Source organism: Xiphophorus couchianus, chromosome 15 (assembly GCF_001444195.1).
Source record: "Xiphophorus couchianus chromosome 15, X_couchianus-1.0, whole genome shotgun sequence".
Taxonomy (NCBI): domain Eukaryota; kingdom Metazoa; phylum Chordata; class Actinopteri; order Cyprinodontiformes; family Poeciliidae; genus Xiphophorus; species Xiphophorus couchianus.
Window position 1 is genome coordinate 9,605,700 of NC_040242.1, and position 25,438 is coordinate 9,631,137.

At 37.5% G+C, this 25,438-nt stretch overlaps 3 protein-coding genes across 6 annotated transcripts in view; 1 reads left to right on the plus strand and 2 right to left on the minus strand.

Annotated features, from left to right (window-relative positions):
- Positions 1–1,395, minus strand: part of sesn1 (sestrin 1) — a 56,777-nt gene extending 55,382 nt beyond the window's left edge. The window contains exon 1 of the mRNA XM_028039691.1: positions 1,105–1,395. Coding sequence (XP_027895492.1) covers positions 1,105–1,374 — 270 coding nt within the window. The 5' untranslated portion in view covers positions 1,375–1,395. The remainder of the gene's footprint in view (positions 1–1,104) is intronic.
- Positions 1,396–3,068: 1,673 nt separating this feature from the next.
- cep57l1 (centrosomal protein 57, like 1) lies at positions 3,069–8,429 on the plus strand. Of its 2 annotated transcripts, none has more exons than XM_028039694.1 (10): positions 3,069–3,124; positions 5,044–5,209; positions 5,287–5,570; positions 5,714–5,827; positions 6,398–6,475; positions 6,922–7,011; positions 7,089–7,160; positions 7,244–7,491; positions 7,584–7,728; positions 7,997–8,429. In XM_028039694.1, exons 2-10 carry the CDS (start codon positions 5,155–5,157, stop codon positions 8,198–8,200), a joined length of 1,290 nt encoding a protein of 429 aa, XP_027895495.1. In that variant the 5' UTR covers positions 3,069–3,124; positions 5,044–5,154; the 3' UTR covers positions 8,201–8,429. The 2 variants fall into 2 exon arrangements, with proteins under 2 accessions (XP_027895495.1, XP_027895494.1); XM_028039693.1 differs by lacking the exon at positions 3,069–3,124 and adding an exon at positions 3,951–4,252.
- Positions 8,430–11,294: 2,865 nt separating this feature from the next.
- cd164 (CD164 molecule, sialomucin) lies at positions 11,295–24,907 on the minus strand. Of its 3 annotated transcripts, none has more exons than XM_028039839.1 (6): positions 24,659–24,907; positions 23,346–23,414; positions 17,907–17,981; positions 17,533–17,601; positions 16,082–16,159; positions 11,295–14,389 (listed from the first exon to the last, which is right to left on the minus strand). In XM_028039839.1, exons 1-6 carry the CDS (start codon positions 24,720–24,722, stop codon positions 14,235–14,237), a joined length of 510 nt encoding a protein of 169 aa, XP_027895640.1. In that variant the 5' UTR covers positions 24,723–24,907; the 3' UTR covers positions 11,295–14,234. The 3 variants fall into 3 exon arrangements, with proteins under 3 accessions (XP_027895640.1, XP_027895641.1, XP_027895642.1); XM_028039840.1 differs by having other exon boundaries at positions 17,533–17,598; positions 24,659–24,906; XM_028039841.1 differs by lacking the exon at positions 17,533–17,601 and having other exon boundaries at positions 24,659–24,906.
- Positions 24,908–25,438: the final 531 nt, after the last annotated feature.

Here is a 25,438-nt window from a genome sequence, read left to right on the forward strand (position 1 = left end):
AGATTATGATATCACATAGTGTTTACAAGCTGATCTTCAGTTTCTATACATCTGTGCAATGTGGTTTTTTTTCTCTACATTCACTCATTTTAATATGGGTAATTTTTCCATATTACTGCCCTCATCAACATATTGAATTATCAAAATCTGAACATAAAATAAAGTTCTGACTAAACACAAACCATCCATCCATCCGTTTTCTAACACCTTTATCCCTAGTCCGGTAGCGAGGGGTGCTGGTGCCTATCTCCAGCTAACGTTCCGGGCGAGAGGCAGTGTACACCCTGGACAGGTCGCATAAACACAAACACAAACCTGAAAAGCTTATATTTTTAACTGTGACAACTTTAAATGTGCTAACCCAAAGGAATTCACTTCTGATTAAATCCAGATTAAATCACATTTGAGGGTAAATATCATGTCTCCTAAAACAGCAAAACTGTTTCTAAGTTTACACTTTTTATTCACTAAAGTGCTGTCATTTTAATCAAGAATGACTCTTTAAGTGTTTTATGTAAAATAGGTGAGTTCAAAGCAATCAAAACATTTTAACTCATGAATGTGGTCTTTTGTACCCGGCCATGCATATACACTGCCACTGTATGCAATGTATGCAAACCACCTCAAATGTTGGCACTGTCAGCACCTTCGTATTAAGTTTTGTTACACTTTTGCTCTGTGAACCAATACATTTATTTAATTTTCTTTTTTACAAAACTACATTAAACAAAATACTACATACTAAACCTAGAGCAAGTAGTATTTATTTTCTTTCCAGGCAAAGATCATTAACTGGAGTAGTTTTTTTTTTTTTCTGGTGTTGTGGTTTCTTTTAATTTAAATTGTGGATAAGCTCTGGTGCTCCAAAATACTCACCTCTTGAGAAAATTAAAGAATAAAAGGAAAATGGTGCTTTGTAGTGCTACTGAAAACATTGACGACTCTCACAAAAACATATTGTAGTCTTGCAGAGCATTGACTAAACCACAATGTTTGCAATGCTTATTAAGAGGTGAGGAAAGGAGGATGACAGGTGGCAGCAGCAACAGTGAAACAAACACTGCAGAATAATAAAAAGCTTATCAGGCTTGTCATATCTCTTACCTGGATGTCTCGCAGGAGCTGAGTGCACCGCCCTCTGACATCTTCAAAGGGGCACCGTCTGGAGAGCATGAGAAGGTGAACCAGGATGTCGTTCAGGTCGCTGTTGGAAGAGCTTCCTGGGGCAGGGGTTGCGGCCTTTATGGGTTCGATGGCTTCCACTTTCCTCATGACCTCCTGGCAGATGAACTCCATCGCTTCAGCTCTGGAGGAGGCATCCCGGCTGCCCAGCCCATCCCATCTCCCCAAAGACTCCTGATGCTGCATCTCCATCACTTTATATAGGATTAATGCTTTTGTTGCCTTACAACAGGCTGAAAACAAGATATTAGACGTGTTTATATTTATTTGGTTGTTAATTATTAGTATCAATAATATAACTTTCAATTAGTTCTATTACTCAGTAAGCATGAATAAAATAAAAAAAATCAAAATATGTTAAACTGAATTATAAGGAAGAGGTTCTCGCTGTACAAATACCTTGAGTACTACCAGTACCGTGGTAATAAGGTATTTACACAAAAATGTACAACAGGGTCTAATGCTTTTGATGAGAGGAAAGCAACAATTACTTGTAATTTTACTAAATTAATGCAACATACTGTAAATGAGTTACACTAATGTAGTGGTGCTACATTTATTCATTATTTCAATGTCAATACATATACAGTACAAATCTATATTAAACACTCAGAAACTTCAATAGCTCTTTTCAAACACAGAATATTAAACTACTTTGTCAACATGTTGTTCAAAGAGTAAAACAAGTGCATAGGTTGATGTTAGCTGGTTTATTAGTCTGACTATCTGGGGATAGACAGTGCTCCATTACTTTTCACAACATTAACATATTTTGTGACTGGAAATATTTTTAAATCAGCCAAATTTGTATTTACAGTAAGCAAGGGAAATGATAGAAACCGTCTATTTAGCTAGCTGACTGGCAGTGTCCAGCAACAGGTCAAGGAGGGGCAGCACTGTGAACTGTGGCAACTTATTAAAAATAACTTTAAACAGTAGTACCAGCGCATGGGAACCTTTAGTGTACTTCGTATACATGCCCAAACATGTTAAACATTTCTGTTCACTGTTAGTATTTCAACGTTAACATAGAGCGAGACCCTCCTACTGGCCCAAACCCAATTCATTAAGCATCATAAAATCGTTTACTAGAAGATGTTTATCATTTATTCATCATTTATTGGTCCATAATAAGAAAACTCGCTCAAAATTCTTTATCGGGCTATTTTAGACGATGAAGATTACGCAACAAAAACATAATAGGACTTATACCTGTCTGTATCATCAATCATGTTGCAAATCTTTCATCAGACTTGTAATTTAAATTAAACAGATCATTTTAAATCATAATTTATACCAAACTATGCATTTCATCTCAATTTATTTTCTCATTTTCGCGTATTATTCGGGTCCATTCAGTCTGTCTGGGTGCCTCTGCCATTCATGTCAGTGTTTTCAAGCTGACCGTTAACAAAAACAACCAGTAAAGTACAACAAAAACTGCGGTGAGGTAAAATACCCCATGTACTAAACCGTCACCGGGAGTCAAAAAGAAAGAGTGTCAGTAACAAATACTCACTTTGTACACATTCTTCGGTGCAGCTTTACCGCTACTTTACGCCTTGACTGTCAGCACTGACCAGACTCCCAGGGCAGGAATGATAAGAGGTAGCAACTTGAAGGGGAGGAACGCCCGTGCTGAACATTTGACAGGCGGACGATTTCAACCAATCAGTGTACGTATACACCACTCTAGGGCGTTACCTTTAGAATCCTAGAAGGTGATTGGTTAGTGTGAAATCACTTTGTCAGTTGGGAAAGGGTGTAAGGGAGTTGAAGTTTCTTCTTTTGTTACTTCTATTGGCTGGGTCCTTTTATTAACTACATATACCATCATGCATTTCGTTAAGAACAGTTACCACCATAGACACCACCACCCCTAGTCTCTTGTTTATCAAAAAATTACAGGCAGCAAGAAAAACAGAGGGGAGAGGAAAGAAAGGTGGGGATGTTGTACATTTCCCCTCAAGTTGTTCTCTGTTTAACCTCAATGATATTTAAAAGCGTATCTCCAAAAAGTCCATAAATAGAGATAACTTCAAATAGTCTGTTTGACATTAAGATTTTATAATAATAATTTGTAGAAAAATGTATCATATAATTAATACTTGTACGCGGCCGAACGAACTCTTTTCTGCAGCTCACGCCATTTAGATATCCTTTTGCTGTGTTGACAGCATAACTGGTTTAATTAATCATCCAAAGACTAAAAAAACTGAAGTGTAGAAAATTCCAGACGATATTGTATTTAATTACTCTATGCATCTCATTTAACCATTAGTTGAATTTAAAAATCTAATTATATCACAATTAAGGCCACTGGTTCAGTTAACAGTCATTATATTTTATATAGAACTATACAGTTTGGTGTCTAAAGTGTTATTCTATTCTTTCTAGAACCTAATTCACATCTGGGTATGGGGATAAAAGTATGTGTCACCTTTACACATCTAATCTTTTTGTCTATACCCTTTGAAATATGATCTAAACTATTAGATTAATATTATCTGTGAAGATAATTTTAAGTCTTGCTCCAGATTCTCACTGTATCTGGCCGTCATTCTAACATACGAGTATGTTTTTATGAAATTTCAGTGCTTCATAATATATTCCAACCTCTAGAGAGAATTTCCTCCACAGTTGCTATGTTTTTAGTTCCATCCATTTTCATAAACTCTGACTACACTTTTTTGGCTGGACAAAAGCATACCTACAGCATGTGTCCCCATGGTTACACTTTGCTTTGGATTATGCTTTTAGGAACCAGTTACTGTGATTATTTATTTATTTTCTTGTTTAGAGTTTTGTAAAACATTTATTACTTAAAAAAAAACGTCTTGTGGGTGTGTGCCCGAAAGATCTAGTACGTCTAGAATAGTCCACGAAATAGGAACTATAGCGAGCGGAACAACTTAATGGAGGGAAATTTAAAAAGGGCGGACTGCTCGTCTATTGTTGACAACTGGTGAAAGAAATACGTCAACTTTGAGAGAGAAGGCAAAGAGTGTTACTTGTACATAACTAAGACATTTCTTTTCGTCGTTACAAAATGGAAACACGTTACGACGAGGTAACGTTACAAAAATAACCGTTAGTCGTAAATGTGGTTAGCTAGCGTTAGCTTGAATCCGTTTACTCTTACTAAGATATCGTCAGCTCTGTGTGTTTTGGGTCATTTATCTCGATCGCCTGTTAGTTGAAACAGTTGTGGTATGTGCTTTGTAAGAGGTTTATTTTGTTTTGTGAGTTTACAAATATGTTTGCTTGCAAACGGAAGCAGATAATTTTTACGTAGTTTAAAATGACATTTTCATTTTTAAAGTTGTAATTTCCTACGTCTGGTTGGAAGGCAATAAAAAAATATTTATTGTTTTTGTGCTGTCCCTGATTTGAATAACTTATATTTCAGTAAGAAAGACCACAATATGTAAATAGTTCAGCTTTTGATCAATGATATATAATGTCCTGCAGCAGCCTAACCATATTGTCATTACAGTATGATAAAATTGCAGTAAAATGTTGTCAAAATGGATAAAATTTCTACTTACTTAATTGAAGAGTCAAATATAAAGATTCTAGTCTCTTTTTATTTTCTAAAGCTGGAAATGTGTTTAAAGTAATTGGTCTTTATTATAGCATCAAATGTGGCTATAGGTTAATTTTTCTTTGGACCAAATTGATGCAAAAAAATTCACCAAATAGTCCTGTACTAGTGCAAAGTACATTATGACAAAGAGATGACATGAGGATCTCCTGTCCTCATTTGGCTGTGAAAATGTTTTGAATAATCTTTTTTTTATCTTGTGGACCACAAAATATGGTTCTGACTTTTTTAGTAAGTGAAGACTTTGTTGTGTTCAGATTTTAGACACACCTTCCAAAAACAGTTACATTGGGAGCTACTACCGGCCTCCAGACAGGATTTCATTAGTACCAAAACATCTGGCGTCTCCTCTTGTTTCACCTCTCAACATGGACCAGACCACCAGCAGTCTGTCTCGGACCACACATAGCATAGACAACAAAGGTATGGAACAACGTTTTGTCTTCAACTAAACAACAGTGTTTTATTTTTGCTGGACTGTTTTCTTTTACCGCTCTCAGCCGTTGTAGATGCACTGAGGACCCTCCAGGAAAAAATCAGGAGGCTGGAACTGGAGCGGAGACAAGCAGAGAGGAGTTACACTAAGTTCTTTCAAGATGCTCGTAAGCGTCAGCAGGACTTCACATCACAGAGTCGGACTGAAGCCACCCTGCCTGGGACAGCGGTGGACCAGAAGCTGCAGTCTGCAGAAGCTCGCTGCAAAGTTCTTGAGAAGCAGCTGGAATACATGAAGAAAATGGTCGCAAATGTCAAGAAGGAGAGAAACGTTCTGATGGAAAATGAGGTAAAATGGTAACCATCCAAAAGACCAGACATGTAAAACCAGCTTGATGACTGAAAATATATTCAAGGTTCATTTCTAGGAAACTTGGATATTTAGTGATATGATTTCATTTTTGGTATTCTTGTTTTGTTTTTTCACTCTAGGCGTCACTGCAGAAGCAACAGCTGAGCAGCCCAAACAACCAATATCAGCAGGAGAAGCTGGAGAAACTCGAATCGGAGTATCTCAAATTAAGTAAAACCCAAACACTCGCAGAGGTAAAATATTTTCTATTTTATGATAAAGTCAGCTCTGTCCGGTTCTGTACTTTTTAGTTTTCTATCAGCTAACACTGATTCTTTTCTGACACCACTCAGATGTAATGTTTCTGAGTCACTACATTAGCTAAAGCGGCCCAATATATGAACAATTATAAATGGAACAATCACAGTTGCATCATAAAATGCAAATTTTCTGTAATCTGTAGGTCAGATACTGAAAAATGTTAATGCTTTTTCCATATTCGTTAACTCCTACTACTTTCTCTCTTTAATCGCCTTGACTAGGATCATGTACTTTTATCCCCTTTTTTAATAGCTAAAAATTAGATGGTTTAGGGAAATGTTTGTTGATGCACAAATGATTCTGTTGATTTCAAAACTGCTTTGTCTAAACTCATTCGGTACAATAACCTGTATTACACACTATACTCTATTAGGTCAAACTACTTCAAACATGTTGCGGCATGTAATACTAAAATACTAAATTAAACTTAAATTATTATTTAAAGATAAAGATCATAAAAGGCTGAGCTTAAGTTATTGTTACGATTGTGTGTTTACTTTCAGATGAAGCTTTCTATCCTGGAGCAGAAGCTGCTGAATGAAGAGCATGAACGTAAACTTGTGCAGGAGAAAGCAAATGAGGTCAGTTAGCCTCTTCAAATGAACCTTATTGAAGTTATTTTCAGATTCTGTTTCTCCACAGTCAGTAGTTTATGGTTTTTTGTTGTTTTTTTTGTGCATGGTTTCTCTACTTGCTCAGTTTTGCAATGTTTTAAGGACAAACTGTGCCTGCTAGGTTTCTGGCTAACATCAGTTTCTGAATCACCTTAAATAGAGTCATCTTCAGCAAGGAGGAAAAAATATGGGACTGTTGTGAAATGATCCTTCTAAATATCCAGAGAGTCTTTTTATGGGCTGACTTTCACAGTTGAGCTCAAGTGGCCATTAGAGGAATTGAGTTTTCATGTACTTGTGTGTTGACTTCATTCTTCAGTCTTAGTTTAAATATGATGTTAAACAACAGCTGGCAAGTCTCCGTTGTATTTTTTGTTTTAGTCATTAGCCGATTTATGTTTTTCATACCACAGCTGCAGAGGGAGTTGGATGTAAACCTTCGTTTGTCTGTTCCACCTACTGAAGAAACGAGGCCGAAGAAGAAAACCAAAAAGACAAACAAGGTGTAATAAACTGCTGGTATGCACATTATCTGAAAGATTTATACATCACAGTATTAATCAATGTGACTTCTTTTCAGAAAACACCAAAACAGAATGAGCTGGCAGCAAACAGCCTGGGGCTCAAAAAGATGCCTTTTGTTATAGGAACAGTAAGTCACCTCATGTTGTGCATAGATTTTCTTCTTTCATGACTTACTTAGTCTTAATTTCTGTTTGATGTTACCGGTCATAGTCGACAAGCCCGAGCCATTCAGTGCATGCCAATGTTCAGAGCATCCTCCACATGATGAAGCACCACCAGCCTCAGCTGTGTGAGCGAGTGAGCGCCCTGCAGAGGTTTGGATGCAGCGTCAAGAAAAACCTTCACACAGATTTCTCTAATAGCGTCTCAAAGCCTGACAGTCCGCCTGCAGATCAGTCACTGACTTTACTGTCCGACCTGCTGCTGACCCTGCAGGATGAGCTCGGACAGATGAGCTTGTGAGTAATTATTATTTTATTTTGGGGGTTACTTTTGGGTGTGTGTGGGTTTTTTGTTTTTTATAATCTCTTTTTGCAAATGTTTTTGTCAGTGACTATCAGGAATTGGAGTGTCAGATAGAAGCAACTGAAGAACCGGAGCAGCGAGAGGACCTGCAGAGAGAACTGGAAAGACTCGCTTCCAAGATGGAGGAGAAGGGAGCCCAGATCACCAAACTCCGCAAACATCAGCAGATGGTACTTGACTTAAAAAGTTTAGATTATTATGGCAGATTTGCTCTTAATTCAATTAATTGGTTATTTATTGATTTTTCCCAATAGCAAGCATAAGTAACCAACTTTTGCATCGTATTTTCATAATTTGTGCAACATAATAAGTACTTATTTTCTTATCAAATATTCAGAATGTTGTAAAACCTTCCCAAAAAATCTAGAAATGTTGCATTTTTAAATGTAAAGTTATCTTGAATCCTGGAAAGAAGTTTTATTTTTTGCTCTTTTTCAGGTTCATAAGCTGTCCCGGCAACATTCGGAGGAACCCACGGTCAGGAAGACGTCTGGGATCAAGCTGCCTGTTCCCTCACCTGTTCAAGACAAACAGAAAGCGGGACGAAAAGGCATTGTGGGTCAGAACAACCTGCAGCTCCTCAGAGAGACCCAGAAGTTCAGAAACAGCCTAAAGCAAGATGACCTGTCCTGGGAAACATGAGTCTCTTTCTTTGTCCTGCTTTTGATACTTCAGCTTAGTGGAAGACAGAGCTTTCTTGTTGTCTCTATCAGAGACCTGTATCTGTAAAGAAATGCTTTACGGCAGACTTAATATATTATTATAACACCAACAATAGTCTGCAGTTCTGAATGTCTCTCACCTCAAATAGAAATGAGTTAGATTATGTTTTAATGATCACTATATTTTAATAAAGCTTATTTGTGAATAGCTTGTAATGATTTGTTCACATTTTAAATACACACATTTACTTTTTTTTTCAGAACTTCATAGCAGGCACCACTAGAGGGCAGTCCTGCAGGACAAATTTGAAAATTTTCTTTTTTTCTTTTACTTTAAAATCATGCAGTTGCATGATATAATATAGAAATTGTTCTGTGCAGATTTTTATTACGTAGTTATTTTTATTTATCAGTGAAAAACTTTAAAATATTTTGGTAATCAGGAAACTGTGACCACAGTTGTTTTTTAACTTAAGCAGGAAGAATTGGTTTTTAACCTCAGTCTTCTTTCACTTTGAATGTGAAAAAGCCATCAGCTCCTGGTTTTATGCTGGCCGCATGATTTTTTTTTTTTCTCTCACGTTTCCGACTGCTTTACAGACTGATCAGTCGCCATTTATGGGCTGAAGAACTACATGTACAACTCCCTCATAACATTTCCAGATTTATCTCCTTGTTTAATGTGTCATCAGGTTTCCAATTTGACCCTGCTATTACTGCACAACAAGGAAAGGGATTTCTGCTTGTTGTTGTGCAGCTGACATTTACTGGTCCTGGTATTCTTGGCTTGATTAGGAGTTGATTGCATGACCAACAGAGACTGAACATAATCCATTGTTTTTCTATATTGGATTACAGAGCGTGGCTGGAGACGACAATCAGGTTAGTGGAGTCAAGATCCCTGCTCGCCCTCGTATCCAGCGTCCATTCTTCTCCTGACCACGCAACTTTGATACCTTGTGACTGAACTTCCAAGTTTTTGTCTGAATGGCAGTGGTGTGTTTTGACAAAACAAAAATTCACAGAATTTTGCTGAAAGTATGTTTTCAGTACTAACAGGAGCAAATGAGTCTTAAAATGATATAACTCAAGGGAGCTTTTTAAATAAAGTTGGAACATCTTTCCACAGTATAATTCTCTAAGAATTTTCTTGAAAGAAAAGCTTGCTGGAGATGTCAAGAGAGGAACGAGAGATCTACTGAGGACCAAATATAAACTCACATTTCCTTTAAGAGACACATGAAGGACAACAAGAGTATCAGCATAACTAAAGGAAAACAGGCTGGAGGACAAGATGTTCTAAAAGCAGCAGCTGAGGTAAGATGCTGCACACAAATCCTCTCTACCGTTTCCATCAGTGATAAGTTTTTGCTACATAAGCAGAACTTTGCCGGATCACAGAAAGAGTGTCCTGTTGGGAGGTGCTTCACTTGTTTTTTTTTTCCAACTGGTTTTTGTGGATTTTGAAGTTTTCTATCTAGTTTGAGGGTGGTAAGCTTTGCACTTTTTAGCTTTTCAAACCCCGTTTATTGCGAGCAGATAATGGTATCACTGTACACATAATCTGAAGACAGATCAATTGCTAAAAGCCATCGAAACCCCTACATTCAGTTTTTCAGAAAATTATAATGCATGGGGTTAGTTAAAGAGGATTTCTAATAACCAAAAGTTGTTTTGACCATGTTAAACTTGGAGAGGGTCGCTAACGTTGTCAAGTCAGTCGCAGTCAAGTCATTAGCATCGTCTACAGCAGGGGTCTCAAACTCCAGTCCTCGAGGGCCGCAGTCCTGCAACTTTTAGATGTGCCTCTGCTGCACCACACCTGAACAGAATAATTAGGTCATTAAGGCTCTGGAAAACTGATCTACACAAGGAGGAGGTAATTAAGTCATTTCATTCCAGTGTTTTGTACCTGTGGCACATCTAAAAACTGCAGGACTGCAGCCCTCGAGGCCTGGAGTTTGAGACCCCTGGTCTACAGGGATAAATCACAAAATAAGCCGACTTTCCAGTGTGCTTTATCCAACTATATTAGTGAAAGGTTTAGTGGAAGGAAAGTGTAGAAGAAAAAAGGTACAATGGCAAAAACTGTACCTGGGGAAGTTTTTCTTGAAGCCCATTCAACAATATATGGGAGAAGATTTATGAGGTTTGGTCTGCAGATGCAGTTCTTCCACAGACCGTGCATTCCCATTTATCTAAGACACAATGCATCAACTGGGTAATGTCACTCCTAAACCGCAGAAAATGTCAGAAGGATTTTTATTTCATCAAGGATAAAAATAACTGCACTCATCTGAGGTTAATCTGCTGATTTATTAAGTGAAGAATCACATCGGCTGAGAAACTGAGAAAGTTTAGAACATTTCATAATGGAGGGGGGAAAAAAAGAGGCATATTTCTTTTGCCAAAAAGTTCTTGATGATTCCCAAGATACTTTTTATACAAATATTAATATTCTGTAACAGCAGTGCAGAGAACCTATATGCAGTCAAACAGTATTGAAAGTGTGATGGTCTGGGGTTGTTTTGCTGCATCAGAACCTGGAAAACATCCCATCTTTAATAGAGCCATGAATTCTGCTCTCTACTGGAAAATCCTGAAGAAGAAAGTATCTTTATGAAAACAACAAATGAAGCTTTTGGCACAGCCTGCTCAAAGTCTGGACTTAAAGCTGATTAAGATGCAGTGGTTTTACCTAAAAAAAAATTGTTCAGGCTCAAAACCAATTCAATTTGGCTAAATTAAAAATTCTGCAAAACAAATTGGACCAAAGTTCTTCCAGAGATGTTAGACAAGTTACTTTATCTTTTTTCGACATGCAAATTTGTTAATCTAAAACACGCAACAAAACGCAGGATGCAAACAACTTTTCCACAGCGCAGAATATTGTAGACTCACTTCCTCTTCTCCCAGCGAATCTGTCGAGTCAGTATTAAGTTACACGAAAGACAGAATCAGTAGAAGTTGATGTAACCACAACAGTGAATGTATTCTTGTCCCACTTAGATAAACTACACACACACACACACACACATACAGGTATCATATGAAGAGTAAACGAAGAGATTTGCTTAACGATATTCAAACTTTATTGGTTTAACATTGTAAAACTAAAGGTAACACCAGAAAACAAGGCCAAAAAAAAAAAAACAATTGAGAGGCGTCAGAGGCACAAAACAAGTTGAGTGGCACAAAAAGAAGCAAAGACCATTCAAGGGGAGGCATTGTGGCACCGTTCAGTGTCTACATATGGCTATATACGTTTCTGTGTTATAGTGGTGAGAGAGAAAAGCCAGAAGTCGTACCAACAAGACAAATGGACAGTGAAAGACACAGCGCTACAGTGTGTGTGCAATTAGCAATAAAGCGACAAGGCAAAGAAGGCCAACACTGCCTTGTTGAAAACTGAATTGTGATAAGATGAATCTTAATGTCATACTTTAAAATCCTTCACGACAGAAAACATCAGCAGGTTACAACTGAAGTGGAGTTCAAGTCATTGCGTAAAGGGGGGAGGGCATGTTGAAATAGGCCTGTCTGTGGTTACTTCACCAGTGTGTTTGATCACAAATAGCTGCCAAGAAGCTGTTCAGGCTACAACCAGACTGCTTCAGCTGAAATATATGATTTACTTGATGTTTTTCATCTTGACAAAAGCAGCATTTAATCTTACACCGAAACAGAAAGTAGCCTACGCGTGTTGCCTGAACAGCTTGTCACCTTGCAACAGCTCTGTGGACTTGGTTGAAAAGATTAAGGCTGAGAGCAACAAACGTACGCAGAACAAAGGAAAGCACTTTACAGGAGCCTTAAAATGACGAGTCGTGCTGACGTTTAGTCACCGTGACATCTCGTTTCACAACAGATGGAAATGGATGATAACTGAATAAGGCACTTTTGCTCGAGACGCGGCACATCGGGACATCGACGTGCCGTTTGCAGAAAGCGGAACGTGCTCAGCAGCACTCAAATATTTCTCTTCATTTGTGCAAATGGACCCGACATGCAGCAGAGAGGGGAACCGAAACGGCGCAGCAGGGCTGGAACGTTGCCGGCTCGTGACGTTAATGCAAAAGAGACCATGCAACCTCAAAATATACAAGCATAAACAAACATCTGCATTCATTAATTGCTTTGTGGTCATAATCTGAATATTTAAAACAAGCCTCTGATTTTATTTGTGAGCTAAACCTGAAACCATTTACCAAAAAAGAAAAGAAAAAAAAATAGGGTTACATAACATGCCAAAAACTGAGGCCTTTGGCTTCATGTACATGGTTTCAAGGCATCCTTCCATTAGCATATGGACTCATCACAAATAATTAAGTGGTTTTTGAAGGTGTCTTAAGGTACTAGTTGCATATGCAATGAGAGCAGCATCCAGCATGCACTAACTGGGGGGAAGAAAGCCATTTGTACAAAATTAGTAGAGCCACCACAAAGCTAAACGCTCCAATCAACATTTTGCTTCTCTTTCAGCAGGAGAGAAACGACGTGGCTATTTACAGGTTAGACAAAAGCTGAGAAATCCAGAAAAAAAAGAAGTTAGCAGCTAGCTAGTAAGAAGACGAGGCTTCAACACGGCGACTGATATTCTGACCTTTACACTACAAATCAATTAAATAGAAGTGAAATCCTTAATTAACACCAGGTCTACATTTTTTGACTCTTCTAGACACTTATCTTGGAAGATAAAGTCCAATATTTTCACAATCTTTTAGTATAAAGTACACCATCATGCTTGTCGCCTATATCAAAATATTTTCCTCCCAGTCCACTCAGATTTGAACCATGATGTAGCAAAGTGGAAGGAAACTGTTAAGTTATTCACTCCAAAAGTCTGTAGTAGTGTGATCGCGCAGTCATCCTGCCGCGTTTGGTCTTTCTGCTGCACCTACGAACTGAACGACGGCCTTCAAGGCCAAAAAAAATCCTGTTTTCTTAAACAATAAAAGGCTCTTCAGTCCAGCTGGGACACTACAGCTCTAAGCAATATACCGTTGCTTCTCACAATATGGAAATAAAAAAAGAAAACAAAAAATATAAACCCTTTACTTGCTTTCACTCACACTGGACATCAAAGGCACTTCACTGTCCACATCAAGAAAGGTGCACGCCACACTTCATCCTCTTCTGCACAATTAAACTAAATAATTTGAAAATATTCTGAAACGATTCACTTTGACCCGGTTTAATACCAAAGCAAACGACAAGGACCTGCTCCACATGATTCACCTGCAAGATTTAACAATCAGAAAGTGAAAAGATACGGGAGATTTGTGGTTCTGAAATTAGCTCTAAACATTATTTATTGCGGTGGGCTGCTCTACTGGCAGTTGGCGTTTGATATTTTTAAACATCTTGTATTGGGAGAAAGGTTTCCAAGGAGGGCGGTGGGAACCGAACAGCAGAAACACTCGACACTCAAATAAGACTTATTTTCCTCCTGTTTGACGTCAGATGATTAATTGTCGCTTTTATTCCTGACGGATCAGATGTGTGGAAAAAGAAAATAAAAATTTCACAAGCTAAAAGCAATCCTTAATCATCTGTTGCCACATTTAACATGAGCTCAAACAGTGTTTCCAAATCAGGTAAAAAATAATATAGATATTCAAGCCTCAGCAGGAAAAAGCTACTCTGTATACATGGCTAATTGTTTTTCCTTTGTGTGGTGCATTTAATTGGGGAAGGCATAAGAAGAGGGGCTGTAAATAACTCAAGCCCACTCAATTCGCTGGAAAATGCTCTATGCAGGATGACTAATGACACGATGGAGGTGGGGGTAGCTGCTTGCTTATGTAATCTACATGCTTGAGACCTAAATGCACGTTGGAGTAGATTCACTTTGAAATCAAATGAATCATTCAGTCATGCAGGTCTAAACATTAAAACAAAAAAGCAGAAAAAAAAAAAAACTGTATGGAAACGCTGTTTGAGTCCACCCCTATGAGTGTGTGCTGAGGGGTCGAAATCGGTGAGGACGGCTTGGATCCTAAAGTGCGGCCACTTCAGAGAGTGTGGTAGTTACGGTCTTTGGATTTGCAGAACTTGTAGAGGAAGAAGATAACGGCCTGAAGGCCCAGGACGAGCACTATTCCGCCGATGAAGCTCGCGGCATCAAACGTCGAGTTCTTGTGAGGGGCCACCGTTGTGGTATTCGGTGCTTTAAAGGGAACAAAAAGAAAATGTGATTTAAAACAAAAAAGTATTAAAAATTATAAATGGAACTCCATTTAGTTTGATTTTCTTAAGTTTTAGCTTCAAGAAGTCAAAAATCTTCCAAAAATAACTTTTTGTAGTTTTTCTTTTAGGCATTTGGTCTTTCGTTCATTTTTTATTCCAGATTTCATGATGGACCAAGAAAGATCTCATTATGGCACTGAGGAATAAAACACTACTACTACTGATATTCAAATGGCTTCAGATAACAGTCTTACTATATTATACATGACAAATTTAAAACATGCTGTAGGGATCAAGACAACAGAACGAGGGTGGACTAGATCAAGTTTGTCATGTGGAGTATCACAGGGTGCTGTGCTTGGATAACAAGCATTTACATCTCTGCCAAATTTAAGTTTAAGGCAAGTTCTTGAATTTGGCCAAAATATTTCTTCTAAATGGAAAAAATACAAATGTTTTGGAATTTCCATCAAGAGTCCTGACTTGAATCTAATAAAGAAGCAATGAAGGGAGTTAAAAATTAGGGGAATGGCAAAAACCTCAAAGACTGAGCTCAATGTCAAAGATTGAGCTCAATGATAAATCTTTAAAACACAGGTGGAAATGCCTGTGTTCAATAAATATTTAATAAATTAGAATACAAGTCTAGATGAGTCTTCTCAAATTAAAAGTAGCCTCTGAAATTAACATTAAGCCCACGTTTTTGCTTTTAAATACCTATACAATGTGTTTTCACTTAGTGATAAAAGTTCTTAAAACAAATTGGATTTTCAGTAATATTCTAATTTATTGGATGGGTCTGTATGCAACAAAGGTTGGATTTCGACAACGCTACAGATTTGATTCCTAAGAAGTGTTTACATTTTCTGTACCATGACTGTAAAAACATCATGACTATTAAACTACTCTTTAACTTGTGTTGCTTGGATTCATCCTCTGCAAGCCAAAAGTGTATTTGAGGGGCTGGATGGACTCTCACTAGTATCAAAGTCTAAACGTGATACAAATGTCAGTTACTAAAATGCTTCATCTAACTCAGTGGTATGGAAAAGAAAGATGGATGGAGTCAATTAGGGTCAACTGTAGTCAAATTAACATGATTAATATTTTTTTTCTGCCATTATGCAGCCCTTTTAATATTATATTTTCTCAATATTCAACTCCAATTTCCATTCACTGTGGTTCTGATTCACTCTTTGGGCCTGTCAACTTTTATTAAATATGAAATTATGGCCCCTGATCAAACTAAAATAAGAATGAGTCACTTCCTATAATTTACAGGAGTCACATAACCTCATTGCTTTACAAGTTGACTGAGTAGATTTAAAAAATGCTGTAAATCAAGAGGCAGGATGAAATACCCCAAGTGGGTAAGGAAAAAAAATCATCCAGAGGCAGGTTATTGTGCAAGATGTTGATGGAACAAAACTACTCTTTAACTTGTGTTGCTTTTTTAAAAGTTTTATTGGTAAATACCAAATGACACCTCTGTGACAAGCAAAGTAGTAAAATGTCTAAAAAGATGTTTAAATATTTCAGAATTATCTCAGCAAACTTGAAAAATTGCTCAAGATGTTTCTTGGAAGAAAAAAGAATTATTAAAAACCTTTCTGTATGATGAAGTGAGCTACAAGACCACTGAGATGCCTGCTATTGTAAATGTCAGACCTACCCAAGGTGGAGGTTGGAGTTGCAGTGGTGGAGCTGTTGCCACGATGAGTTGGCGTTACGGCTGTAGGCGTTGAATTCACTGAAACAGGGTCACAGCAAGAACAAACCCTTAACAAATATAAACACCAGTAATTCTTGGAAACTGTTGATTTGGTACCTTTAAACACATAACCTATATATTTACATCACTTTGAGACCCATCAAACATTTATTCAAGATAAAAATCGACAACGGTTACTCTCTACCTCATAGGATTGATAGTTTCCACTCACAACCACAAAAGCGGCAGAGAAGAGTGAATGTTAAACTGTTGAAGAGCTGAAGGTGTCAAGCATGTGCTTCACACCTCGCTCTCCTTTTAAGAGTTACTTCTGGCTTCTACCTCACAGCAAAAGCTCCCTCATGTTTCATTGAATTAGTTTCTAGAATAAAGCAGGTTTGTCCACTTTAACATAGACATATTTAAAAGTGAGGGCAATCAGATAAAGAATTTGATATTTAAGGACAGATTATTAGTGTCCACTTAATAAAAGCTACATTCTGCTACTATTGAAGGCACAATTTATATTTGGCTTCTATCTTTCAAATAATTCGCTTGCATAGGCAGCAATAGATTTCCCAGGTTTCGTTCTACCTTTCTGTTCAGTCTGGTGGGCCATGAACTAACCGCTGAGCTACGCTGCTCAATGTGCTTTTGAGATTTGGCTGGAAACAGGTGATACGACCACAACCCCAAAATAAAAAAAAATAGATAAAAACACAACACACTAATATCAGTCTGTAAGACCAAGAAAGGTGTCTGGGTAGAAACCTTGTCCACAAATGTGCTTTTTGTAGAGAGTGATGAGTAGAATTGTAATAACTTGAACAGTTTTTACCAGTGACCTGCTGGTTGGAAACTAATACATCCTACCTTTTTCCGATCAGTAAATACATCATGTCAAATGCTATCGGTGTTTTAAAATGAAGTAGGGAAAAAATGTCACATGCTTTTCAAAACAAGACTATTTTTTTCTTTCCATCTCACATATCTGTATTTCATTCAGGCTATATTCTTCATTCAAAATATAGCCTGAATACATAAAGTCACCTAGTCGTTAAAATAACAGTGAAACCCTATTTTACAGCTACTTTTGTAACGCAGTGCAGTAATGGCACTGTGTTACAAAGCTAGCTAAAACAATTTTTAGTGTTGTTCTTATAACATGTTATATTATATTTAAGAGAAATCACAAATTGACCAAAAATAAATCACCACTTAAGTACTGAGATGACATTATATATCTATTGCACATCTTTTTATTGGAAGTGGGACCTTACCACCTTAAGCCTGATAAAATACTTCTGACAAAAGTTTATGAAAACACAAAAAACAGAAAACATCTGTTAATAAAACCAGAGCAAAATGGACTCCACAGACTAGATAGAGCTCAGGTATTAGGCAGTGGTTACCTGTCGTAGGGATGATGGGGGCAACAGATGTATGTATGGTAGTAGGTGTAGCCAAGGTTGTAGGAGGAGCTGGACAAGGAACCAACACCAGCACACAACATACAAAGAAAAGCCAGACAAAACACCCAAACATCTGGATTATAGACAACAGATAAGAGAAAAACACCCAAAAAGCCCTGACTGACCATTAATTAATATTTTAGTAAGACAATAATTAGACCCATCCAGAATCTACAGATAAATAAAAGTCTAATCATGAAGAAATGCATCATATGTAAAACAATAAGTGTCTGCTGATTCTCTTGGGTCTAAAATGTTACGTTCAGAAGAATATAACTGTTATTCATTTAGCTCTGATATGCAGTCAAACTTACTTGAACAGGTTGCGTTGCTGCAGGTGAGGTTAGCCACAAGGGTAGCGTTGTAACAGGAAACGGCCACTGAAACACCTGATAAAAAACTGCAATTTAAGTCTTCAGGTTTTACTAAAACATTATAAATAAGCCAAACATCAAAGCATGTAACAAATTCCAACTATGACTAATGATCCAAGATGAAGTGAAGTGATTCACAAATATGCAGAAGGATGTATATAGAAAGCAGCACCACACTGAATCAGGGCGCTCAGCTTGATACGCAGGCGAGCCACTCTGTTCTCGTCTCCCCCCTACAGGAATGTAGGATCAGCTGCTCACACAGACCTACATCCTACTTCCACTTCCTGCAGAGGGAGGATGAACCCTCTCTATCCTGCCTGCCCCATCGGACCACCTCATTACTTTCAAGTCAGCATAATGTTCCTGTGCCCCATAGCTGACATTTAGTTTTAGCAAAGAGCTCTTGATGCTTCTTTATTTTCAAATGGTAAAAATGAACATTTTAGGAATCCAATTATAGTCAAAAACACTGAGCTATGATCATTTACATAGATTACCGCTACTCTGCGTGTCTTTCATTAAGATTAAATGTACCAAAAAATTCCAATTGTGTAACTAGCTTGCTTTTTTTTTAATACACTGGTTTCATCCTTGCATCTAATTCTGAATATGATAGTCTAATGTAAGTGAACAACGTCTCATCTTTAACTTCACAAAAGTTAAAGATGGACGACTGCACATGTACTGCCATGGAAAGCATTTATTTACAGAAGAGAAGTTCCACGACCAGACACCTGCATGTTTTAGATTTGCCCCTGCTCCAAAATATAACCCTACCTATTTTTTTTTCTTTTTGCTAGAAGTACAAGTTTCTCACAAGCACAGACTTGAGGCCATCAACGATTTCTTTCGCAAGGGAACAAGGCCTTCATTGACAACTGCAAACTGCAACTGGCATAAACTTTCTTTTACCGAGCCACATGTGACCCTGTTTGCTGCATTTATACCAAACCTACTCTGTTATCACTCGACACGCGAGATATGAGCAGCAAGTTTTATCACACATTACCAAACAGTAGCTGAAGAGCGAAACATTACTATAAATCATAGCACAGGATTTTAATGCAAGTAGCATCTATAAGTGTTAAATTAACACACTGGAAATATCGGTATCACTTTTTCTGTAATATTAGAAAGGAAAAAATGGTTATGTAATATTTAGTAAGAACCATTTAGGTGCATTGTTTTTTATTGTGTAGTCTAATCATTTATTAACCATTCGTAAGGCGAACTTTGCCCTATCGTCAAGTCTGATCTTGGCTGTGCTTCATATTAAGGTCAACAGAGAAAAATGCTCCATTTTATACCCGGAATCTACAATAATTCTGATTTTTTACTGATTTTCGACACGCTTGTAGCTTTGGTCATGGTGGAAAAAAGAAAGACAATAAGTCACTAAGTGTTCCCTTCCACACCCATTTATTGTCTTATCTATGCTTAACAGCTGTTGTTAAAGTTTAACCATGAAACAAAAGCAAACAATTACATAAATGTTTTCCAGACATTAAAAAAAAAAAAAATCCCCAAACCTTATAATTCCTAAATTTCGATTAAAGAAACCTAAGCTTAAGCTGATGAACTGCTGCTGCAGAAATGTGCTTTACCATGTTGAGGTGTGATTCAACTGAAAAAAAAAAAATAATGTTTGAGGTAGGTGAGAAATGTCACAGTAACATCCATGTGATTGTCAGGACGAATGCTTCATGCAGGAAGTGGGCTGTGTTGTTGCTTTAACACTATAGTTCCTTTGTGTAATGGGCATCTTTCGATAGGCTTCATTAAATGTTTTAGGAGTGGAAGAAATATTTCTAATTAAACATACATCAGCAGTTAAATATGATTGCAGAGAAGTCCATAGCAGAACAGGAATGCTCCTAAATGTGTTTTACTTAAAACCTGTGGAGATATTATGAATCTGAAATGCACAGAGAACGGAACAGGTCTCTTTAAGAGCAACCAAACCATAAAAGACTCCCACCAGATGGATTCCCATAAATTACAAAAATACATCAGGTTTACCAAAGCAAGTCTTGAAAGTAAGTTTTAAGCCTCTAAATAAGGTGAAGTGTGGCTCACTAGCTTTAGCCTGTATGAGATTTACCACTGCTTTGCAGCAGATTATACATTAATCAGGCACACAGTTTTAAAAAACGAGTGGCTCCCAAACAGCTTTTGAGACGTAATTATCAGTTTGTGGAGCTCATCATGCAAGAGTCTTTTGAGAGTTTGCCACTTTGCTGTTGGTTTAGTTATGTGAGGCATTCAGTAGCTATTCACTTAGACGTCAGCGGCTGTCTTAAAGCACAGCGTTGCCACTCTGCAGCTTTTCTCTGACGTGTTTTCAAACTAACTGCCCCGCTGAATAACATGAGTTAGCAGCATTTCTCCAAGTGGTCAGAAAAGAAAACTAGAAAAGAAGGAAAAATCTACAAAAAAATTGTAGCTTTGGACTTGATTTACATTAATAAAAGAAGGTGGTACATCTTTAGGTGTTAGAATAACACTGAAAAGTTCATTTATTTTAGTCATTTGATGCAAGAAGCAAAACACATGTAGATGAATCACACAGTGATGTATATAAACACTTTAGTTCTAGTAATTTTGTGAATATGCCTTATAACTAGCTAAAACTAATTTTCTCAAAAACATTTAAATGAAAAATTGAAATGGATTTGTGGTACAGATATGTTGGTGAAAATAATAATAAGCTTTTCAGTTAACGTACTCAATACTTGGTTGGGTCTCATTTTGCATGAACTTAATCATTAATGCAGCACGACATGGAGGTGATCAAACTGCGGCTCCGGTGAGGCGTTGAGGAAAATTAAATCAGCATTTGCATAAAGCTCATCAGCAACGGGAAGCAGGAAGTGCTCGAATCTATTGACATGTGCATGTAAATTTGATTCAAAAAAAGTATGATAGACTTTTTTTCCCTCTACAACTTTTATGTAACCTGATAATGTAGTCTGTGTATGTTTTTCCTTCTCCATTAGGTCAGAAGGATGTTATGTCACATGCAGCTGCAAAAGGTAGGACCCACTCCCACACTTTGCCAAGATGGTGACATTATTATCACTGTGCTGAACAGCCTTGTGGTCCTGAGAGTTGGAGCTCCCAGCAGGCTCTGTCACAGTCTGCACTTAAAGCTCCTCAGAGCTCACATGTACACGTGTAAGCTTAGGGAGCGTTAAAGCCAGAGACAGCAGGGAAACATGCTCCTGGTGCAGAGTGCTTGTTTACAGAAAATCCCTAAAACCAAAAGTAAACCTGGTGATAATGTGGCATTGACTCGCTACCCACAGAGTGCGGCTACCCCTTATTACAGAGCAGCCGTCTTAGTGGACACGGCTGGCGTTCCAGCTGCCTGCTCTGTTCATTTTAAATGGGTGATCGCTTCCTGAACATGGTGGGGTTTTATTTTCAGAGAAAATCCATTTAAAACGATCTCAGTATTTCTTCATGTCGAGCAAGCATACATGTTGGTTTTTCGGGGTAATTCTTTCGAAAGAAAACAAGGCTTTACTTTATATAAACGCAAGAAAAATGTGTTAAAAAGTCTTGTTTCGATACCACAATTGTATAGACTAAATACTTACTGAATGCACGCTGGTGTAATCGTTTCAAAGTTATTGTTTTTGTGGGTGGCAAGCTGCCATTTCCTACTGTGCACAAAATGTAACAGTAAACCGGGTCAAGCTTCTCCCTCGGCTAAAACAACAAAAAACCTAACCACCTAGTCTTGCAACGCCCCAAAAAGGAGGCAGACGCGTGTTGTTCTGCCTGTCCTGCTGAACCTCTGGATGAGTCACTCAGCAATACATTATCACAAAACCTTTTAACAGTCATTGTCAAAGCAGGTGGAGGGTGCGGTGTCATGAAATCTCAATATAGTCTCTCCTGGAAAGAATCAAAGACGCAAATATCTGAGGTTGTCAAACAGGTCGGCTATCGTGTCAGTTAAAACACCTGCAGCTTTCGGGTCTGCTGAGGGAATTTGGATCGTTGAAGTTTCCTGGAGCTACTTTTAACAAATTTTTGAGATCCAACATTCCAATATTCAAGTGTGATTTACCAGATTTTTTGCATCTTGAGCTACAGCCAAAAGCTCAATCCAGTCATTGAGAATCTTAAAGCAGATCTTTTATCCTCTCAGCACATTTTCCTGACTTGTCATTATCTTTTCCTTCCTTCGCTTACCCTGCTAGGGGATATTGCCTGCTTCCTGCCACACGTCCTCTCACTTCCTCTGCCATTTTCTTCATCTTCAAAATGACTGGAGGCGTGCATCATGTCAAACTGCACTTTGAAGCCTTCCTAAAGGCATGTTTAACTAGATCTCTTTACTTACTCATAAAAAAAATAATAATAATGCATTATTTTGGAAAAAACAACAAGGTGAGCCGTTGAGTTAAAAAGAAAATCCCCAAACCGTAAGAGGAAGCGTTTTAACCAAAAAAAAACATTGGTTGACTCTGGAAACAATTTATCATTCATGTTTAATTCAGCAAGCATCTAACTGAATGAGGCACAACTTGAATAACCACAGCAGCCAGCACACTGTGAAACATGCTTTAAAAAAATCCCTGCAACTTCTTTGCTATTTACACTTTTGTACTGCAGAAATGGTAAATCTCATTAAGAGGGAACTGATGTTTTGGGAAAATGTAGTTCATTAAAATGTGACAAAAATCAAAAGTATCCAACTTGTTATTCTCTCGCAGTTAACTTGTGGTTGCAAAAGTAAGAGTTCATTCATTGGTCAATTTGAAAACATGTTGATTTCTTTCTGTATTTTTGCGGTAAGAGATCTTGAATATTGACATTTGCTACATTTACGTTGACTCACATGAGACAAGTTGTCAAATCAAAGTTTTAATTACAATTAAATCCAGGAAGCTCCAAAAAAAAGGTCACTGCAGTCCTTATTAGAAATTATGTGATCTGAGATCAACCTCAATCCAAAGAGAATGCAGAGAAAACAAAAGGAAATTTGGTGGGAAAATGGTGATGAAATAAAACATTGGCAAGCTGAATATCAACAGGTTAGAAGGAAACAATTTCAACAATTGAAATATTTATGATTTTTTTTAAATTTTATTTTTTACTCGCAAATGTGAGCAGGCCTCCAATCATGTGCCTAATTCATTCCAGCCTTATCTTGTTTCCATAATTTACTGCTTAACTCTGGCCCTGAGCTGGCCAGTGTCGACACAAGGCTATGGTTTAGCTCAGCCTTTTGAGAAGCCAAAATGAGCCGTTCCTCCACGGCAAGGAATCTAACTTCCAATAAGTTCAGCTGTCTGCACAATTAAGGGCACAAAGGCCAACCTGTGCTCCTTAGTTCCACAACCTGCCACATATTGAGATACTTACTTGTGCAGTTAGTCCACTTGCATTCAGAGTTTTTGACACAATTTTCACATGTCAGAGAGGTACAGCCATCTGGAAGGAATTCAGAAATGTAGCTTAGTTATGATTATTTGAACATGAATGACTTCTAAGATATAGATTTTTATCTGCATCTTTGTAGAAGCAAACGCTTAACCTGACTATGATCAGGTTAAGCGTTTGAGCATTAACACAGAAAGCAAGAAATGAATTTAAAATAAATGTGGAGTGTCATAGAAAGGTAATGCAACAAATAATTTGTCAAAGACATATTTACCTATGGAAAAAAATTAATAAACTGGAGTAAATGCACTGAATTTTATGTCAATTGATTAAACAGCATAAATCTTACAGACTAGTCAGACCTGGAGTGAGTTATCCCATAATATTCAATAATATCCTAAAAAGTGATATTTGCCATTTGTTTAAATGGTTGTTTTTCTTCTGAGAATTAAAAAAGGTATTTAAATGTCATTTCTGTCCATTACCATAAATCCAGTTCTATACAAATCTCACAATACTTTGTTTGGTTAGACTAAGACTGGATTATCCTAAAATAAGTACTTGTTATCTTTAACAAGTACTTAAGTTTTATCTTTGAAAACTTCATAATTACTGCATAAATGGATAAAACTATAATTTCAGTGCTTTCAGTGCTCTTACATCATCCTAGATCAGGTTCTACACAAACCTCAAAATTAAACTAGTCAAACTGTGACTGGTGCGTTTATGAAACCTTTGAAAATTGGGAAAACGACATATTAATTGTTTTTGGGGAGGGTAGATCGATTTGAACATAATAGCTTTTCTAAACTTTTTTAAATATTTGTGAAAATCGAAAAAGGTAAACATGGTTTGTATAAAGTGTGACTGTACAACAACCTCTTCCGGATTCTCAAATCATCATGCCTGCTTCCGATTATATTTTTACAATCCATAACTGTGTTATCAGATAATAAACATTATGACACAAACATCTCACTGATCGTTACACAATACCAGTGTAATTCCAGGTCGCAGTGCTTATTAACAAGCTAAAGCGCTAGCATTTTCTGGAAGCACGACTTCCTCTCGCCAACGTGGATATAACGCTGACAAGTTCCCAGAAACTGGATAAATAATTTATATATACCAGAACCCTGATGTGGTAACTGTCAAACAAAAGAAGCGAGACACCTAGTGGGTGTCGCAGTAAGCAGATATGAACTGATGATTTTTAAAAAGTCTTGTTTTTTGCCGGGGGTTTCCGGCTGAAATTAGCCGTTAGCCGTGCTCGGTGAAGAGGTCGCGAAACTTACCTCCGGCGGCTGCAGCGTCAATCAGCGCCAGAGCTGCGGCGAAAAACACCACCTTTACGTACATGACTGCGGCCGATTTACAGCTCGGTCTGGTTCACACAGAGGCAGGTTATCTTCGCGGAAACGTCGAGAATGTGAAATCGGAATTTCGCGGCTCCCGTCTCGTCTTTTCTGAGGACTGCTGCTGTTTCTGCTGCTGTTGATGTCCGCTGGCTCGACACTTCCTACTCGGCAGGTCATGTGGCGCTTCTTATGGGAGGGGTGAGGAACAATCAAGCGAGTGGGCAGGAAACACGGAAGAGTTTAGTGATCGGAACCAGAAATACGGATTTAAACGCAAAAACAAGTGGCCTGGGCTACTTTGTCCCAGTTCATGTTTAATGCATTATTTTCTAAAACTAGAATTGGATTACCTACAACAGAAAATACATATTTAAACAAGTCATTATTTAGCGATTTACTGAAATTTTAAAGAGGATCATTATTGTTATTTGGTTCCCTAAACCACCTTGAAATGTTGCTTGTTTTATCGAAACAGATCTCTCTTGTAAATGAGATATTGGATCTCAATGAGGCAACCTGTATAAATTAATGTCAGATAAAAATAATAAATAACTAAATAATAGTAATTCAAAATAAAAAAAAATCACATACACATATGACTAAATTGACACGTTCTTTAAACAACGTTTTATTCCTCTTTCTTTTTCCCTTCTAACCTTAAATCGAGTCATATAGAAAAACAGTGCAATACCACAGGTCTACTTTATTTTGTACAAA

Coding starts and splice junctions, on each gene's coding strand:
- cd164 (XM_028039839.1), bottom strand. CDS start 24,722: ATGTACGTAAAGGTGGTGTTTTTCGCCGCAGCTCTGGCGCTGATTGAC. Junction 16,160..17,532: donor CCCCATCATCCCTACGACAG/GTAACCACTGCC, acceptor ACCCTGTTTCAG/TGAATTCAACGCCTACAGCC. Junction 14,390..16,081: donor AACTCCAACCTCCACCTTGG/GTAGGTCTGACA, acceptor TTCCCTTTAAAG/CACCGAATACCACAACGGTG.
- cep57l1 (XM_028039693.1), top strand. CDS start 4,232: ATGGAAACACGTTACGACGAG. Junction 4,253..5,043: donor TGGAAACACGTTACGACGAG/GTAACGTTACAA, acceptor TGTTGTGTTCAG/ATTTTAGACACACCTTCCAA. Junction 5,828..6,397: donor AAACCCAAACACTCGCAGAG/GTAAAATATTTT, acceptor GTTTACTTTCAG/ATGAAGCTTTCTATCCTGGA.